This window comes from Mesocricetus auratus, unplaced genomic scaffold, assembly GCF_017639785.1.
Source record: "Mesocricetus auratus isolate SY011 unplaced genomic scaffold, BCM_Maur_2.0 Super-Scaffold_100676, whole genome shotgun sequence".
In the NCBI taxonomy this organism is placed as follows: Eukaryota; Metazoa; Chordata; class Mammalia; order Rodentia; family Cricetidae; genus Mesocricetus; species Mesocricetus auratus.
In genome coordinates, this window is record NW_024429266.1 from 35,133,867 (window position 1) to 35,152,242 (window position 18,376).

At 43.4% G+C, this 18,376-nt stretch overlaps 1 protein-coding gene across 2 annotated transcripts; it reads right to left on the reverse strand.

The window, feature by feature from the left end:
* Nucleotides 1-2,144: 2,144 nt before the first annotated feature.
* On the reverse strand, nt 2,145-17,019 carry Nphs2 (NPHS2 stomatin family member, podocin). 2 transcript variants are annotated; one of them, XM_005071309.3, is made up of 8 exons: nt 16,725-17,019; nt 14,676-14,779; nt 10,759-10,831; nt 9,452-9,534; nt 6,987-7,190; nt 4,351-4,406; nt 3,040-3,118; nt 2,145-2,438 (listed from the first exon to the last, which is right to left on the reverse strand). In XM_005071309.3, the coding sequence occupies exons 1-8, from the start codon at nt 17,017-17,019 to the stop codon at nt 2,160-2,162; spliced, it is 1,173 nt and encodes a 390-aa protein (XP_005071366.1). In that variant the 3' UTR covers nt 2,145-2,159. The 2 variants fall into 2 exon arrangements, with proteins under 2 accessions (XP_005071366.1, XP_040594830.1); XM_040738896.1 differs by lacking the exon at nt 6,987-7,190.
* Between the last annotated feature and the right edge of the window lie 1,357 nt (nt 17,020-18,376).

Genomic DNA, 18,376 nt, shown 5'->3' on the forward strand with positions numbered 1-18,376 from the left:
CCGCCCGGCTAGAGGTTGCTTCTTATTGCCTGTCACAGAAGCCAATGCAGAAGCAAGATCTGCACTGTAAAGCTGTACTTCATTCAGACAGCAAGCAACCTGAGATGGCAGCAGATTAATACCTCAGACCCATCTTCAGTCTGATCTCCGACAGTTATCTAGGGAGAAGTGGAGATGGTGGGCTGGGGGACACAGGCAATCAGCCAATCATGCTCGACTCAGTCTTGCCCCTTTGGACAGGAGGTCAGCGACTTTTTTGAGAGTTGTGATGGGTGTCTGTGCTTCTCTTGCTGTCATTCCTTGTATTTTCCCTCAATCTGTAGATGTTTAGGTTCACACACTTCTCGAAACTCTAGGTCAAGTTAGTTTCTGTTGGTATCAGCAGTGTTCTCCAGGAGCACCAGGGCTATGGAGGGTGGTTAACTTGGAACAAACCATTAGCAGTATATGCTATGCATGTGCAAATTCTTTTCTCCAATAGAGTACAAGTGTGTCTTTATAATACAGACTATGAAAGTGCCCATAGCTATCCCTCTGTGCCCTATCATTCCCCACTGTCAGCAGTGACTCTCATGTCCATAAGATCTGTATCACACGAAGGATAGCACCCTGACACATGCTTGGGTTGATTGTCAGCATAACTTCTTACCAGTAAGGGGATTCTCCAACACATGGTCTTATACATTGAAGTACACTGTATATGGCAGCAAGCAGTTAGGACTTGATATGACAATTTCTGAAGTATGTGTGTATGTGAAACAAATATCACAAAAAGAATACAAGTAGGAACCAAAGTTGGAAGGCATTAGGGTTAAGTAACCATATACAAGAACTATTTCTCTGTAATTTATAGGTCAATGGTTCTCAATCTGTGGGTCATGATCACTTTGGGATCTAATAACTTTTTCATAGAGTTCACCTAAGAGCATCAGAAAACACAGATATTGACATTGATTCATAACAGCAAAATTACAGTTACAAAATAGTAGCAAAAATAATTTTATGGTTGGGAGTCACCACAGCATGAGGAGCTGTATTAAACTGCATTAGAAAGGAAGGGTGAAAGCCACTACTCTAGGCTTTAGTTACATTGGCACAAGTGACTATTTTTGTTTTTAGCTTTGAGACAGGGTATTACTATATCGATATGATGGTTAGCTTTGAATCACCTCAGAAAAGATTGATGAGGGATTATCTACATTAGGTTGTCCTGTGGACATGTCTGTAAGGTACTGTTTTAAGTTAATCACTGTGGGAAGATGAGTCCATGGTAGGTGATACCATTCCCTAGGAAGGGAGCCCTCTGAACTGGATGAGTGGATAAATTGAGCTGAACTCAAGAAACTATGTATCATGGACTCATTTAGTTGTTCACTCCACCATGATGTGACCAGTTGCTTTAGGTTCCTGCTTGCATTTCCATGTATAATGTGACTAAGAGTTGCTTCAAGTCCCTGCCTTAATTAACTTCCCTACAGTGATGGACCATAATCTGGAATTGTGAGCTAAAACAAGCCATTTCTCCTTTAAGTTTCTTGTTGTGGAGTATTTTATCTTAAAAACAGAAATGAAACTAGGACAGAATAGGTGCTGAGAAAGTGGGGTCGTTGCCATGACAAGCATGACCATGAGGCTTTTACACATTGGACTATTTTGTGGGAGAATTTGGAACTGTAGGCTTGAAAGGTTGTTAAATGCCGGGAGCAGAGCTTAATGGGCTGTTTGAGCGGGAGTTTGAAGAATGTGGAAAGGTGGGAGATGTGTATCCTAAGCACAGACTTACCACTCAGTATGATGAGCACATGGATAGGGGCTCACAGAAAGGGCTGTGGGAACTGCAAAGACCTTGTTAAAGGAGCCAGTTAACACACTTTGGAAGACATTTGAACTAATTCTTCAGAAATCAAAATTGAACCATGTATAGATTCAAAATTCTAAATCTCTCTTCTATAAGTACCATGATGAGATGATCCACCCATGGTTAGATGCCTTGTCTGCCACTGTCATTTCACTGTGCTCTCATGCATCTGGCCATCTTGTGACACCACATATTCAAAAGGCCTTCTATTTGGCAACCAAACAAGGCCAGGGAGGATTGAACACCTCACTCAGGTTATAGTTTTATATGATAGATTCACATTGCTTTTTGCCCATCACCCCTATAACATAGGAGAGTCCTTCTTTTTGCGATTTAGTGGTTCAACAGGCTTGGAAGAATTTGGGTAGTTGATGCTTCCTTGTGTTCTGTTGCTGGGAGAAGACAGAAGGTTTAGCATGTCAAATGGTAAAGGTAAAACCACAGTGGATGGCTTCTCTGTGGACAATGATTGAAGAGTGTGCAGGTATCGAAGCTGAACAGCACCTGGGGTGCCTGACAGGATCTCAGCTGCCATCCTCAGGGACTCAGAAGCAGCCCTTTCCCCTTCTGCAGCAATCATCTATAGAGCATATATGAAGAAAAGCAACGTGATCATGTTTCTTCATTTCATGAGGGTTTTAAGTGCTCACCATCCAGTGGCAGGCACTGCTAAATGTGGGACACAGACCACTAGACTTAGTCTTTCTCTGATGGATTGTGAGGTGGAGGGAACAGATAAAACTAGCCATCAAAATTGAAGGTGGATTTGTCATGACAAGTATACATCGAGTTTAGGGGTATTGTTAATGTGTGGTAGGCTTGAAAACTTAGTAGAATTGTGCTTTCCATATGGAGGACAATTTAGTCTTAGTTCTGGGGACAGACATGGAATTATAACTTGGTATAAAAAAAAAGAATGGGTAAGCATTTCAGAAGAGAAGGTTCTTGGCCCATCTCACAGATGCTACCTAAACCGGGGCACCGATAACTAACTGGTTCAGAGACCTAGATGTCCTGTGAATACACTGTCAACTGTGCTGAAGATACAGCGGATTCCATTCAGTTCCTGGACCAATGTGGGAGAGCACAGGGGAAATGCTGTCCACCAGGAGGCTCTACTGGGCTCTCAGTTGCTCTCCAAAGGCATGGGTGGGAGGATGGAGAGCTCAGGAGAGGCTCACCCGCACTTTGGCCTGTCTTTGAGCCTCAGCTTCCACAGCCAGAGAGTGCTGAAGGCCAGCCGGCAGCCTCACGTCCTTGCTGAAAAAGAAGCAGACAGCATAGGTGTATGCCCTGATCATAGTGCCAGGGCAAAAAGAAGACAGACTGCATAGGTGTGCACCCTGACCGTAGTAGTGCCAGGGTGTCTCACAGACTTGCCCCTGCCTACTGTTGTTCCATGAATAGCAAATTCTTTTTTATTTAAAGATTTATGTGTATGGGTATTTTTCCTACATGTATGTCTGTACACCATATACATATACATGCCTGTTACCCATGAGACCAGAAGAGGGCATCTGGAGTTACAGACAGTTGTGAGCTGAGATTGAACCCAGGTCCTATGGAAGAGCAGAAATTCTCTAAAGCACTGAGCCATCTCCAGCCCTGTATAGTAAATTCTAAATGAACAGACAGAGCTGTTCCTAGAGTTCTGACATGGAAGATGAACAGAGAAGAGCACATCTGGAGTCAGTGCCCTCAGGGCAGGTTTTACCACTATGAAGGTTGAATGGGGCTAAGGCACTCTAATTTCAGGGCCTATATTTTGTGTTCACAGTTTATGGTTATCTTTCTCACTTAAGATTTCATGTAAATCTAAGTTATTAAGTTTGAATAATGAAAAACAACTTTGAAGAGCTATACAATTAAAAACAAAAATCAGAGGAATTCATTTAAGTTTATAAAAGAAAATTGATTTCATAAAAGAAAATTAGAACAAAAAACAATTCTAGTACACTGCATAAAAGACACAAAAGTAAAATTTCATCATAGCACTTTCCAAACTAGTTCCAAAGTCTTAATTAAGGAATATAAAAACAAAATTTCATGTGGTCATACAATGGAATGATTTGAGCATAAAATGGAATGAAGTACTGATGTCTGCCACACCATGGGTGAACCTTGAAAAATTATGCAAAGTGAAAGGAAGCATGCTATGATTACATTTCTGTGAAATATCCAGAACAATAGGCATATCCATAGAAAGAGAATGGGGTGATGGGGTTAGAGAGTTCTTGCTTGTAGGTTTTGGGGGCGATAGAAATGTGAATTTAGGACTAGAACCACTAAACTAATACCAAAACATGATTAAAATGCTAAGTTTCATGTAAAAAGACCCCTTAATGCATAATTAAAATCCACAAGGATGGTTTGCTTGGATATTGTAGCAATTGCATCTTGGCTATGAGATGTTAGGTCATTTTTTCTAGTATCAATGTGGCTGGGTATTTGAAATGATTTTTCAAATACTTTCTGGTTCTTTTCCTACCTACATTTCAGTTCTCTCCACTTTGATGCCCCAAGTACAGGTCACCGAATCCAAGGCAACCTGTGGAGGGAAGAGGTGAGATGCGAGTGAGACTTGCCTCCCCAGCTACTAACCCCCCCTCCTGCTTACATCAAGCAAGGCCACTGATCTGTCCTCAGAATGGGTCCTTTCAAGGAGCACTGCTTTTCAATGTCACAGTGTCTGGGGCAGAGTTGATTAACTTGCACAGAGCTATTAAATAATCACTGAATCTAAAGATGATGTAGGAACCTGAATAATGACTCTCAAAGATGCTCATGTCCCTAGGACCTGTGACTTTAGGATGTGATTAAATCAAAGGTTCTGGGAGGATATAATCACAAGTGTCTTCATCTGAGAGAGGCTTTAACTCTAGAAGAGAAGGTATTGTGATGAAGGGAGCAGGGATGGGGCTGGTGCACTGTGAAGTTGGGGTGGGGGTTGGGGGGAGAGGAGGAATGCAGGTGGAGCTAGGTTCCGAGAATGGCAAGGTATTGGATTCTATCTCATCCCCCAGAAGGACTCTGCCATGGTGATGCCTGAACATAAGCCCAGTGAAGCTGATTCTGCACTCTGGTCCTCAGGCTACAAAAGAGTCCAGTAAGCTGTGCTATTTTGAGCCACCAGGTTTGGGAATATTTGTTAACTGAGCAAATAGGGGACTAGTACAGATGAGACATTTTATTTTCAGTTTGTTTTAAAATTCCCTCGTTAAATAATAGCATCTCTGGGCTCAGACCCTGCCAAATGGCTAAAAATTTTAGGCTGCTTTCACTTCCTCAATGCTGGTAGTGTTATGTTCCCAATGCTTCGTAGTCCTCTCTGCCCTCCACCATTGAAGTTGGAAATGGGTGAGGGATAGGCCTTAGAGCCCTCCATGCTGGAACATGTTCATTTTAAACTTAGCTTAAGATCATTTCTTAGTGGATAAATACTAATCTCAGAGCATTGCAAACCCTGGGGGCCAACTAATTAGAGGGAGCAGGTGTGAGTAAGAAATGTGGAGAAAAGCATCATAGGTGAGCTGGCATTGTAAAGCACAAATAAGGTCTGTCCTGTGGACGGGAGGCGGGAATTCCAGGCAAAGGAAATAGCTCAGGAGGCATCGTGAGGAAGAGAAGATGCCTGATGGCTGAAGGCTAAGCAGGTGGGGTGGTAGACTGCAGAAAGGGAGGGAGGGAGGAGGCTCCACAGTTGGGCCACTTCTTTATTCATCCCAATACACTGCACTGTGCCAAGTCCACCGCCTTCATCATCTGGAGAGACAGGCATGTGAATACCGAAGTTAAAACTCACTGCAACAAAACTGAGCTTGGATACCAGCAGCCTGACACTTCTCCTTCAGAGGAGAGGGGTGCACAAGGAAGGGACTGAAGGGGACAGTGGGGAGCATGCAGAGGGACCCAAACATCAGCTCCTGCATGTCACTCATCTTTCCCTCCTTCCAGCATCTCCGTATTTTCCAGCTCCTTCACTTCCCCTCAGGATATGAACACTAGTCACTGGTGTTCCTGGACAAGTCACAGACATTTGGACACTGCGTGTTTTCAGGTTCTATAAGCAGTCACTGCCAGTCTTTGGTTCTTGTGTTTCCTGTTTCACATCTTTCTTCCTATCAGTCTCCCAATCCAGTTTTGGTATCCCTGTGACTTCAGTACTGGGCTGAGTCCCTGGTGAGAAATGCCACCTGACTGGCCAGCTGCCTGCAGCCTTGCTTTGTTCTCTGTTTTAATATCTCTTGCCACCATGTCTTGGTAATGGAGATGTCTACCCTGACTGTGCATGAGACCATAGAGCTGGCTGCCTGTGGACTCAGTAAAACTGCTTAGAAGGGACCTTTCTTTTTCATTTTGGTGTGTGTGTGTGTGTGTGTGTGTGTGTGTGTGTGCCCATGTTTGTGACTACAAAAGTCCTAGGTCAACATTGAATGTCTCTCTCTATTTTATTTCCTTTATTTGCATCTCCACTTTATTTCCTGAGATAGGGTCTCTCACTGGACTGGAAGCCCATTACTTGGCTAGACTAGTTGGCTTCCCAACCCCCACCCCAGCTCTGCCTTATGCCAGGCCACTCGCATTGCCACACCCAGCTTTTTACGTGGTCTCTGGAGATCTAGACTCAGGACTCACGCTTGCACAGCAAGCGCTTTACCCACCGAGCCGTTTCTCCAGTGGCAGTTTTTACTTCTGTTCTCCCCTCTAATTCCAAATCAATTAAGTCTGAATAAATTGGCAATTCATCATGAAAGGGTGTGTGGTATCTGGACTCTGAAAGTCTTACTTGAATTTACTATTAATTACCTTTGGGCACACTGTGTTTATCTCAGTGTCTGGGCACCATGCCTCCTCATCTTAATACACTGTCATTAACATCCTGCCCATCCCCAGCACTCATGCCCTCCTGCCTATGGCTGCTTCCAACACTCTGTACTATGCTGGTATTTCACAGTGTGCTTAAGGTCACTGGGGAGTGACCTTGGGGAGGGAGGGAAAAATCTGTACCCCAGCTTAATGATGTCATTGACTGTCTGCTCCCCAAGGGATGGCATCTTAAATGACCAAAATGCATTGCATGTGGCAAATTTAACAAATGACCAATTCTTCATTAAACTCATCTTGGTACCTTTAGGTCTTGGGCAATGCTCTTCCTTTCTAGGAGAATTTCAGTGAGGGACCGATGTGCCAAGAGGCGCTTTGTGGTGGTTTGCACCAGGAACTGGACGGCTTTGGACACATGAGCAAGACTGCTCAGCAGAAGAGAGGCGTTTTCCATGCGGTAGTAACAGATGGCATCTATCTCCATTATAAACATATCTTTGGTTACCACCTAAGGAGAAGAAAAGTTTGAAGGCCGGCTAGATTCCTGGACTCCTTCCTATGTGGGAGAGGGGAACTAAATGCATTTAAAGTACATTTTCCAGGAGTAAGACCACAGAAGGGAAAAGCAAAAGAGTAATGGGAGGTTGATTCTTTATTCAACATGGACATACATAGACATACATATTTTTAATGCATGAAGGTTTTATCAAGCACATTAAAGAGTCAGTAATACTTGCCTGTGGGAGGAAGAAAAAGATGCGGTGGGGTGGGGGGTGGAGCATGAGCACAATCCAGGCTCAGAAGAAAGACTTGAAAGAACTCATAATTTTGCCAGGTGGTGGTGGCACACGCCTTTAATCCCAGCACTCGGGAGGCAGAGGCAGGCAGATCTCTGTGAGTTTCAGGCCAACCTGGTCTACAGAGCGAGTGCCAGGACAGGCTCCAAAGCTACACAGAGAAACTCTGTCTCAAAAAACAAAAACAAAAACAAATCCTCATAATTTAAAGAAATCGTGTAGAGATCCCTTTATTAAAAAAAAACAAGAATAATTTTCTTGTATGAAAAAACTCAATTGATTTTATGTCAAGGCCTTCCTAAACTGATGCCCAATGGGTCTCCTGGAACATAAGGTCTTTCACATTGGAATGACATTAGAGGGCAAGCTGGGAATTTCCATCAAAAGCCCCATCTTCTCTGATAGTTTCTATGTGAATTTGACACAAGCTAAGGTCATCTGGGAAGAAGGAATCTTAATGGAGAAAATGCCTCCATAGGACTGTCCTGTAGGCAAGCCTGTGATTCATTTTCTTGAGAGATGATAGGAGGACTCAGCCCATTGTGGGTGGTGCCAACCCTGGGAAGGTTGTCCTGGGCTGTATTAGAAAACAGAACAAGCTGGGAGGAACAAGCCAGTAATCTGCATTCCTCCATGGCCTCTGCTCTAGTTCCTGCCTCCAAGTTCCTGCCCTGAATTCCCACCATGACTTCCCTCAGCTATACCCTTTTCCTTCCCAAATTGCTTTTGGTTATGGTGTTTATCATAGCAATAAAAACCACAACCAAGACTCCATATGTAGACATTTACCATAGGGGGATGTATTTAAGGAATTAACTATAAGAATTGCCGTTCACAGCCGGGTGGTGGTGGCGGCGCACGTCTTTATCTCTGTGAGTTCGAGGCTGGGCTCGACCGACAGCCTCCAAAACAATACAGAGAAACCCTGTCTCATAAAAACCAAAAATAAAAAAATAAAAAAATAAAAAAATAAAAAAAGAATTTCTGTTCACAGTACTGCTTACTGGAATTGCCAATATGTAACTGGTTGAATAAACTGTGGTATATTCATAATAATAAAACCCTGAGACAACTTTTCCCCCTTCTGTTATATATTCCTGTATTTTGATTGTGAGCCATCTCTCCAACCTCTGATTTTACATACATACATACAATAGAACCAATAGTGTGTATGAGTGCTTGTAGAGCTAGATCATTTTTAAAGGATTAGCTCACGTGATTATGAAAACTGGTAAGGCCAAAAGTTTTCCTGGAGACCCAGGAAAGTATATTGCCTACTAGAAGAAAACTTACTTCTCTTCAAGTCAAGGTCAGTTCTTTAAAACCTTCAGCTGATTGAATGAAGCTTACCCACATGATCAAGGGTAAACTACTTTATTAAAAGTCTACTGATATAAATACTAATCTAATCTACCAAATACATGCACAATAACATCCAGATTTGTTTAACTAAATATAGGACCAATAACTGAGGCCTAGCCTACTTGACATATAAGATAACTATTATAAATTCCTTTGTCTTTTGTTTGTTTGTTTTTTGTTTTTTGAAGCAGGGTTTCTCTGTGGCTTTGGAGGCTGTCCTGGAACTAGCTCTTGTAGACCAGGCTGGTCTCGAAATCACAGAGATCTGTTTGCCTCTGCCTCCCGAGTGTTAGGATTAAAGGCATATGCCACCACCGCCCAGCTCCTTCTTCTATTTTTTAAAGTTACATTGTGGCTTTTGTGGATCTGCGTGAACTCTTTCTATATCCTATATATTAAACTCTTACAAATGATTTGAAAATACATTTTCCCATTATATAGGCTATCACTCAGTTGGTTGTATAATTTGATAATGATGCTTTCCATTCTAATTTAGTCCGCATCTCTGATTTTCCTTCCTACTTTTGAGCATAGTTACTTTGCTTTGGGACTGAGTAGGACAGTAGAACATAGAAATGTCAAGAGAAAGCAATCATAGTGAGCATCTCACCTCATGGAAAGGTATCTCCAAGGTCTGGAGACGGAGATCAACCTTGTGGTAGGTGTCCAGGCATGGCAAAAAAAAGAACAGGCCTACAAGAAAGCATGAGGAAAGTAACAGGTGAACAGCAAGTGTGAAGACTGCTGGGGATTGTCTACTCAGGGACAGGCTGCTTGGCTCTTCTTAGTCTCCATTACCCAGTGACCATTGGTTAGCTTCGTTGTAACTAAAGTATTGTCACATAATTCATTATTTAACTGTGGGCACTTCTGAAGATAAAGGGGGGTACATTATTAAACTTAAGTTTAGTATATCAGGTATAATAGAGATTATTTAAGAGAGTAAGATCACTTGGTCACTTGAGGCATCATATTGACCCTTGCAGATCTCTTACATATCTGTCTCTACACTAGACTCAAGCTCTGTAAGTACAGTGTCATATGTTAACATTAATGTGTCTTGGAGCCTTTTAGGTACTGTGTAAAATTGTCTTCCTATGTGAATATAGTGGTGCATCAGCTAGATCTAACAACTTCTGTGTCAGATCTGAAAATGTGGGTATCAGGATCATTGGAGTAGCAATATTATGCCAGCAGATTTGTGTTGCCCATTTAGTCCTCCTTACCCCAGACAACATACAGATTCAATATGCATTATCTGTAGATTGGTTAATTGAAAGTTTCCTAAAGCTGCTTGGATGATTTGAGACAATGATGTTTTGGAAAAGAATGGTCTCCTTAGGCTCATATATTTGAATGCTTAGTCACCAGGGAATGGCACTATCTGAAAGGATTAGAAGGATTAGGAGGTGTGGTCTTCTTGGAGGAAGTGTGTCACTGGAGGTGGACTTTGACATTATGAAACAATGGAAGGGTTCAGTCTGTACCTCTTCTACCAACTAAAGACATATTTGTTACTAGATGCTGAATTTTGTTTGGTTTCCATGACCCATCTGCCTCCATCCCCAATTCTGAACTAGCTCAGATTTTCTCTGAGAAGTCACAGGATTATGACTGTACACACACTGTACTCAGACCAATCATTAGTTATAGGTCTGTAGTCACCTTGCTGATCCAATGAGACTAGCCCTGGTATGGGGTTCCCTGCACTTGTCCTCTCTTCAGGTGTGACCTATCAGTAATGCTCTTCAGAGAATTTTGTGACAATCTGCCCTCTGATGAACAGATTGGAAATGCAGATATAGTGACTCAAATAATTTAATGTAATCTAAGACACTAATGGTAGCTATTAATGGATTAAAGAAGTCATCAATGAGGTGGGATAAGAATTTTAAAATCTTGGAGGGTAATTCTTACCAGGGCCTTTGGCTCTTCCAGGGAGCAGATGTCCCAGTCGGAATATAATTACTCTTTCATACTCTTGTACAACCTAAAGGAAAAGGTAATACTTTAAAGTGACTTCAAATGAAAAAAAAAGGATTCAAAAGACTTTTACATGGGAGGAATTTTAGGTTACAGAAATATTGTGTTAGTCAGGAGCGGAATCACACGTGGAAGGAAGAGGCAGGCAAATCTCTGTGGGTTTAAAGCTAGCCTGACCTATGTAGTTCCAAGACATCTGGGTCTACATGGTGAGATACTGTCTCAAACAAAATCTTTTGTTTTGAGAACTAAGAACAATGCCAGGCATGGTGGGTCAACCTAATATCTCATTACTTGGGGGAGGCAGAGGCAGGAGAATCATTCTGTGTGGTCCACATAGCATGTTCCAGGACATCCAATGTTACATAGACCTTGTCTCAAAAGGTGGGGGGTGGGTGGGATAGGAACTGGAGAGACTGCACAATTGGTAAAGCACTTTCTGCATAAGTGCAGTAAGGATGTACATTTGAATCCCTAGGACCCATGTAGAGCTGGACTAATGGTAGTGCATGTGTATAACCCACATGCTCCTCCAGTGAGACTGCAGGCAGAGGCAGATAAAGCCCAAGAAGCCTGTGGGCCAGCTAGCCTGGTGTGCACAACCAAACATCAAAAGAGACCTGTCTCAAACAGAATGAAATGTGAGAACATCTGAGTTTGTCCTCTGCCCTCCACCTGTACATTGAGGCACGTGGTCCCCCATCTCACACACACACACACACACACACACACACACACACACACACACACACTGGATTTCTATTAACACTGAATGTTCTAAAATCTATACACAGTAAGTGTAGACATCAATGAATAAGGACATTGACTATGTTAATGAAATGACTATGATATGGAATAATTGTATGCCAAGAAATTAGCTGAGACATAAAATACCCAAACTAACTCAAGAAGATGAAAAACTGAAAACATACAAATACTAAATTATTTTAAACTTCCTACAATGTAGAAATCCTTGTACACTGCTTCCAGGAATGTAAATTGGTCCACTCATTATGGAAAACAGTATGAGTATTCCTCAATAAAATTATCACCAGCAACTCTACACCAGAGAATATATACAAAGGAGTCAGTAGTTTTTTTTGAGGCAGGGTCTCACTATGTAGTCCTGGCTTGTCTGGAACTTGCTATATAGACCAGAGTGGCTTTGAACTCACAGAGATCCTCCTGCCCTGAGAGCTGGGATGGAAGTCAGTGTCTGGAAGAGATTCGCAGTTACACATTCATTCATTGCAGTATTATCACAACAGTCAAGATAATGAATCAACCTGCTCATCAACAGACGGATTTTAAACACACACACACACACACACACACACACACACACACACACACGAGTGGGGGCACACAGGGAGGTGTTAATTACCTCTAGAGTAAAACGAGAGGCCATTTTGTTATGTGAAATGAGCCAGGCAAAGACAAACATTTCACATTTTCATTTTTATGTGGGAGCAAAGAGCATATGATGGTTGTCATATGGGGATGAGGGAGATTGGAGATGCTGGGCAAGGGGTAAAGGTTCCACTATGCAGGATGCAGGCATCCTGGGATCTACTGTATGGTATGGTGACTCTGCTATATTTGTATAGTGTAATATGATATTTGAAATTTACTAAGAGAGCCTGAAGTGTTTTCATCACACAAAAATCTTAACTGAAAGGGATGCCCATATTAGTGTGATTGTGGTAATATTTTCAGATATATATGCATATCAGAACATTACATTGTGGCTGGGAAAATATGTTGGCAGTACAGTGCTTTCCTAACATATCTACAGGCCTAGATTTGATTCCTGATGACTATCAAGTTTTCACAAATTCTTTAAAAAAAAGAACATTGAGGAAAATCCCAATATATTAGCTGAGGCTAATATTACTATGATCCATGAAGATGAATCACAGATACCACAAAAACCCTATACAACCATTTCTCTTATGAATATAGGTGCAAAACACCCAAACATGACAGTAGCCTAAATGTAGTAACATTTAAAAAGAATTTACATTATGACCAGCTGTGTGTGTGTGTGAGAACAAGTGTGAACGTGGAGGCCAGAGGATAATGGACAACCTTAGCTATTGTTCTTTGATCACCATCCACTTTGTTTTTTGATAGAGTCTCTCATTAGCCTGGAGCTCACCAAGCCAGGCTAGTCAGCTGATGAGCCCCAGATGTGCACAGGCCTGTGGTACATTTTCTTGATTGATGACTGAATGAGAGGGTTCAGCTCACTGTAGATGGTGCCATCCCTGGCCTGGTGGTTCTGGGTGCTGTAAGAAAGCAGGCTAAGCAAGCCATGAGGAGCAAGTCAGTAAGCAGCACCCCTCCATGGCCTCTGCATCAGTTTCTGCCTCCAGGTTCCTCACTGCCTTCAAAGATGAACTGTGATTTGGAAGCCTAAGTGAGATCAGCTCTTTTCCTTACCAACTTGCTTTTGGTCATGGTGTTTCATCATGGCAATTGCAAACCTAACTTAGATACCTTCCTAGTGCTAAGTAGAATTACAAGTGTGCACTACAGTGCCTGGTTTTTGTTTGTTTGTTTTGTTGTTGTTGTTTCTAGACAGGGTTTCTTTGTATAGCCCTGGTTGCCTTGGAACTTGCTCTGTAGACCAGGCTGGCCTTGAACTTACAGAGATCCACCTGCCTCTGCCTCCCAAGTGCTGGGATTAAAATCATGTGCCACCACCGCCTGTTTTTGTTTTGTTTTTTTTTTTTAAATGTGGGTTCTGTGGTTCAATCTCAGGTCTGCAGCAAGCACCTTACCAATTGAGCTATAACCGTAGTCCCCAAGTTGGATTTTTAACATCCTAGAGTGAACAAACATAATTCATCCTGTCAGTATAGAATAAAGACTAGATACCATATGAAAATTTAAATAGATGCAACTCCCCCTAAAATAAACACCGTGGGATACAATCCAGTGCAGTCTAGTGGGAAGAGTGGGAGAGGGGGTTAGGAAAAGCCACTGTATGCTGTGAGGAATAGGACCAACACCAGCACTAATTACATCTGTAGTGTCCAGCCACAGCCTCCAGTTGGTGAAGAAAAATGAACGTCAGGAATGCTGGGGCCTGACCCTTTCTGCTCACCATGAAGCAAACTTTGCTTTGGGGTTCCCTTTCAAGTGGGCTGTGGCTATTTGAGAGCCACACCACACACAGTCTAGCATTGCTTCTGTCCAGTTCTCCCACTTCTTTTGTCCCAAGTATCAAACTATGTCATCAAAGATGCCCCCACACTTTTTTGCTTTTTTTTTGAGACATGGTTTCTCTGTTTGATAGCTCTGGATGTCCTGAAACTTACTCTGTAGGCCTCGAACCCACAGAGATCCTCCTGCCTTCCCTACCTATTCTTGTTCTTTCTCCTCTAAATGCCTCCAGCTTCTAATTTTATCTCAGCATGTGCTTCCTGAGCTATCCAGGTCTTCAGTTACCTCTGGGATTAGTGTAAGTAAAACACTTGGGAACCAATGATAATTAATGGTCTCTTCTGGTCTGTAGAAGTTGCCTGAGACATTTCCCTGTAGTGTTAAAGTGGATGATCTGCTCTTCGTGTCATTGAGCATAGATGAACCATATGGAGCTTCTGAAGGGTCTCTCAGACTAACAGGGATATCTATCTATCTATCTATCTATCTATCTATCTATCTATCTACCTACCTACCTATCATCTACCTATATCATCCTTACACACACGCACACACACACACACACACACACATGATGTGCTAAAGTATTGTCCTAGCCATGACAGAAGGCCTATAGGTTGGTTGGGGGAATGATCTAAGAGAGACAACAGAAAATCATCTCTTGGGTTTATGTAGACACTCACCTTTATGCAGAACCAGATGGAGAAAGGGAAACTTATGATGATGAAGAGCATGGAGGAGAGGACAAGCAGCCACTCACAGACCCCTAACCCAGAGGACTTGATACCTAGGAAAATGATTATATTGAGACATCACCATAATTACTGAGCAGTATCGGTCAGTCTGGTGCTTAGCACTGAAGTCAGAAGAGTTTGGAGGCATGTCTGGAAAATTTGGTATGAGCCAGGTATCAGAATGACCATAGTTCCCATGTCTGGGGTTGTCTGTGTGATGGTTTGTGTGGGTCCATGGGACGTGGAATAAACTTCTGGACAGACAGGGGAATTGGGGGACCAGGAGGCAAGAGGGGGGATAGTTGGTTTCACTTCTGGTTCCATCATTTCATGTCCATTTTTGAGTTTTAAGCAAGGCACAGGACCTCTTTAAAGCCTAATTTCCTCCCCTATATATGGGATATGGACCAATTACTATCTGATAATAGCTAGCTTGTGAGCTATATCTGATATATTTGATGCAAGGGTAAAATGACACACACATGTAGAGATGCCAGCTCATGTCTGACATGTTTCAGGTGTCACTGTGTGAAATGTCTACAAGCTCTTGGCACTGCCTGCCTTCTTCCATTGGATTCCCTTTACTGAGTAAGGGTTCCTCTGTCTCTGGAAATCACCTATCCGGCATAATATTAGTTTGTGTTTGTAAGAAGGTTATGCTCCACATCCATGGTGCTTTGACTCAATACCAAAGACTCTCATAGACTGGACTTTCAGGGCTGGGTTGTGACAGGTGTCCCACTGTCTGGGATGGGGACCTGATTTTCTGCCTTACCCAGACCATCATGTAAGCCAACCCCCTATGTACACCTCTGTTGATTCTGTTCCTCTAGAAAGTTCTGCCCAACTCAAACAAGATATTTAATTTCTCAGAGCATCTTTCCTCGTCTGTGATGGAATGCCACTAAACAATTCAAAACCAAAACACCCAGTGTGTGCCTGCCACATAGAAAGGACCCCACAAACGGGGCCCCCTCCCTTGTCTACTTCCCTGCTGTGACCTGGCACCAACTAGCTTGCATTTATATAGTGCTGAACCAACAACTTCTCCTAAGGACCAGAGGGTTATCAGCAAAAAGTATGAGCATGGTCCCTATAGGCCAGCTGCATGAGGTTTCCACAAATAGTAGCGTTCTATGATCCAGCATGTATTGCATTGCTGGTACTTAGAAAGGTTAAATCTCCATGTAGCCAGCAGACAGCAATGTAGCATGCTGCTTCTTTTGTCAAACATCTGATATCCTTTACTTTGAGCATAATGATTTTTTTCTTACATTTGCTATGAAAAGGACTGAGTTGTGGCATCCACGGTGGAGAAAGGGACACCTTTGTTTGCGTCCTGCCCCGTGATAGGGTGGTGGTCTCTATTTAGCTTGCAAAGATTTAGCTGACATTGTGCAAGGATGCATTGGAAGGCTTATTTTATCCTCACATCTGCCCTATGAGCATACATTGTAGTCACATGGCCAGTAGCGAAGGCTGTTTCCGTGGTCACACGGCTAGCAAATGGCTAGGCTGAAATTTAAACTCAGGTCTGGCTCTTTGGCTGGGCTCCGTTGCCTTTGCATTTTAGGGGGTGGGGCGGGGGAGGCCATTCCAAAGGAAGGTTAACATACTCGGGTAAGACTGATGGGCGAGGATGAGAGAAGTGGCACACAGTTGTTGCTCAGAGCCCCCACATTGTGTCCACAGGTCCTTCCATGGCCACAAAAGCCATCGGGATGGTTCCTCTGCATGTTGACTGGGCACATCCTGAACCACTCTCTTCCAACTTCCATCCCTTGGGCGAAAGGACCAACTATTTAGCTGATGTTGCTATTTGTACTTCGTCTGATGCACTTTGGTCTCCATCACTCAGTAATTGCCTTACCTCATGCCTTTCTTTTCGCTGAAACTGGAATCTCAGATGCAGTCTATCTGGCTTTGTCACAGTGGGGCAACACACTCCACTTGTCTGATATCTCTCACCTGCCCTCTGGTCAGATCTGCCCTCCATACCTTCCTCTGGTCGCTCGCTCTCCAGCAGCGCCACCACGTCGGTGCCCTCTTCACCGGAGCCCCGAACCTCGTCCACGTCCACTACGGTGGCTGTGGCGGTGGTGGCTGTGGCGGCAGGGGCTCGGGGATCTCCAGCTGTCCCGGTCCGCCGGGCACTCCGTCGCTCCGACCCAGCATCGGGGCGCGTGCGTCCTCCGCTGCCCCTTCCGGCCTTCGCCCTCTTGTCCTCCCTAGAAGAGGACCTGTCACCTCGCCCGTGGCCCTCTCTGGAAGAGCTCCGCGCCTTGCTGTCCATTCTCAGCAAGTGCTGGCAGAGTGGCAGCCTCGGCTTTCTGAGCCGCTAGGGAGCGACCCCAGAACCCTAAGTAGGACCGTGCTGTCAGGAGGGAGGGGCGAGGGGCGGGGCCTGGGTGGCCATCCCTACACTAAACCCAACTGCTGCTTCTTCGAGGGTCTGGACAGAGATCCCCGACCCCTAAGACAGGGGACCTTGGTAGAGAGCCCCGGTGCCACCGCACCCGGTAGCTTCGAGGATCAGGTCCACGAACTACAAAGGGAAGATAGTTCTGCTTTGCTGGTTAACAGTGGTGTGAAATAGAACACTTGGTACTATGGGGCCTTTTAATTGCTGTGTTAGGAAGGTTCACTTTCCTCTCCCGGTTCCTGTTTCTTGAAGGCTGGAGTTCAAAGTGACCAAACTGTTTCCAATAGCAAGCCCAGGAGCCGTTTCACCCTTTTCTGGGGAACTTGACACTGCTATAGATTTCTTTGTATTTCACTGTTTCTGTCTGAAACAGAAGTGTGTCAATATAACGTTTAAGGCAAAGTTCACAATTCTACTCCAATAGGATTAGCCCATGTTCATAGAAATGTTCATTTATTTAGTTTTCAATATTGATTTCATACATATCTTTTTTCCTCTCAAAAACTTTACATAGAGAACTTTTTAGTAGCTGGGTGGTGGTGCCTTTAATCCTAGCACTTGGGAGGCAGAGGCAGGCGAATCTCCAAGTGGAGGTCTGCCTGGTCTATAGAGTGAGTTCCAGGACATCCAGGGCTATACAGAGAAACCCTGTCTTAAAAAACCAAAATAAAGAAACAACTCCAGTAATGAGAACCTGAAATTAGTTGACCCTGAAAGCTATTGTTTTCTTTCGTGAGTTTCAGATAGCCACAGGAATACAATAAATATTTAGTAACCAAGTAACTTGAAATTAAATAAAACTCTGACTCTGATTTTTAAAATATTTAAAAGTTATTTTGTGTATGGGTGTTTTGCCTGCATATATGTCTATGTACCTTGGGCATGTCTGGTGCCTGTGACAGAAATCATGGGCAGCTGTGAACTGCCATGTGGATGCTGGGAATTGAACCTGGGTCCTCTGAAACAGCGGCCATGCTTTTAACTACGGTGACATCTATCCATCTATCCAGCCTTTGACACTGATTCTTGCATAAGCTACTTGAGAGGGCAGATATTTCAAAGGTCTGGCTCAATGAATATTCTCTGTCTATAACAGCACACCGAGAAATTCCTAAGCTCCCTTGGATTCAGAGAGAGAAAAGCACGATGATTTCCTGTCCATGTCTAAGGCAATATAAGCACCTGCTTACGAGTTGGTTGGGGTTATGGATGATGAAAGTATCTGAAA

What these genes read in the sequence shown, in the direction of transcription:
- Nphs2 (XM_005071309.3), bottom strand. Translation starts at nt 17,019, where the DNA reads ATGGACAGCAAGGCGCGGAGCTCTTCCAGAGAGGGCCACGGGCGAGGT. An exon ending in GAGCGAGCGACCAGAGGAAG is followed by an intron (nt 14,780 to 16,724) that starts GTATGGAGGGCA and finishes TCATTTTCCTAG; the next exon opens with GTATCAAGTCCTCTGGGTTA. An exon ending in TGGAAGAGCCAAAGGCCCTG is followed by an intron (nt 9,535 to 10,758) that starts GTAAGAATTACC and finishes GCTTTCTTGTAG; the next exon opens with GCCTGTTCTTTTTTTTGCCA.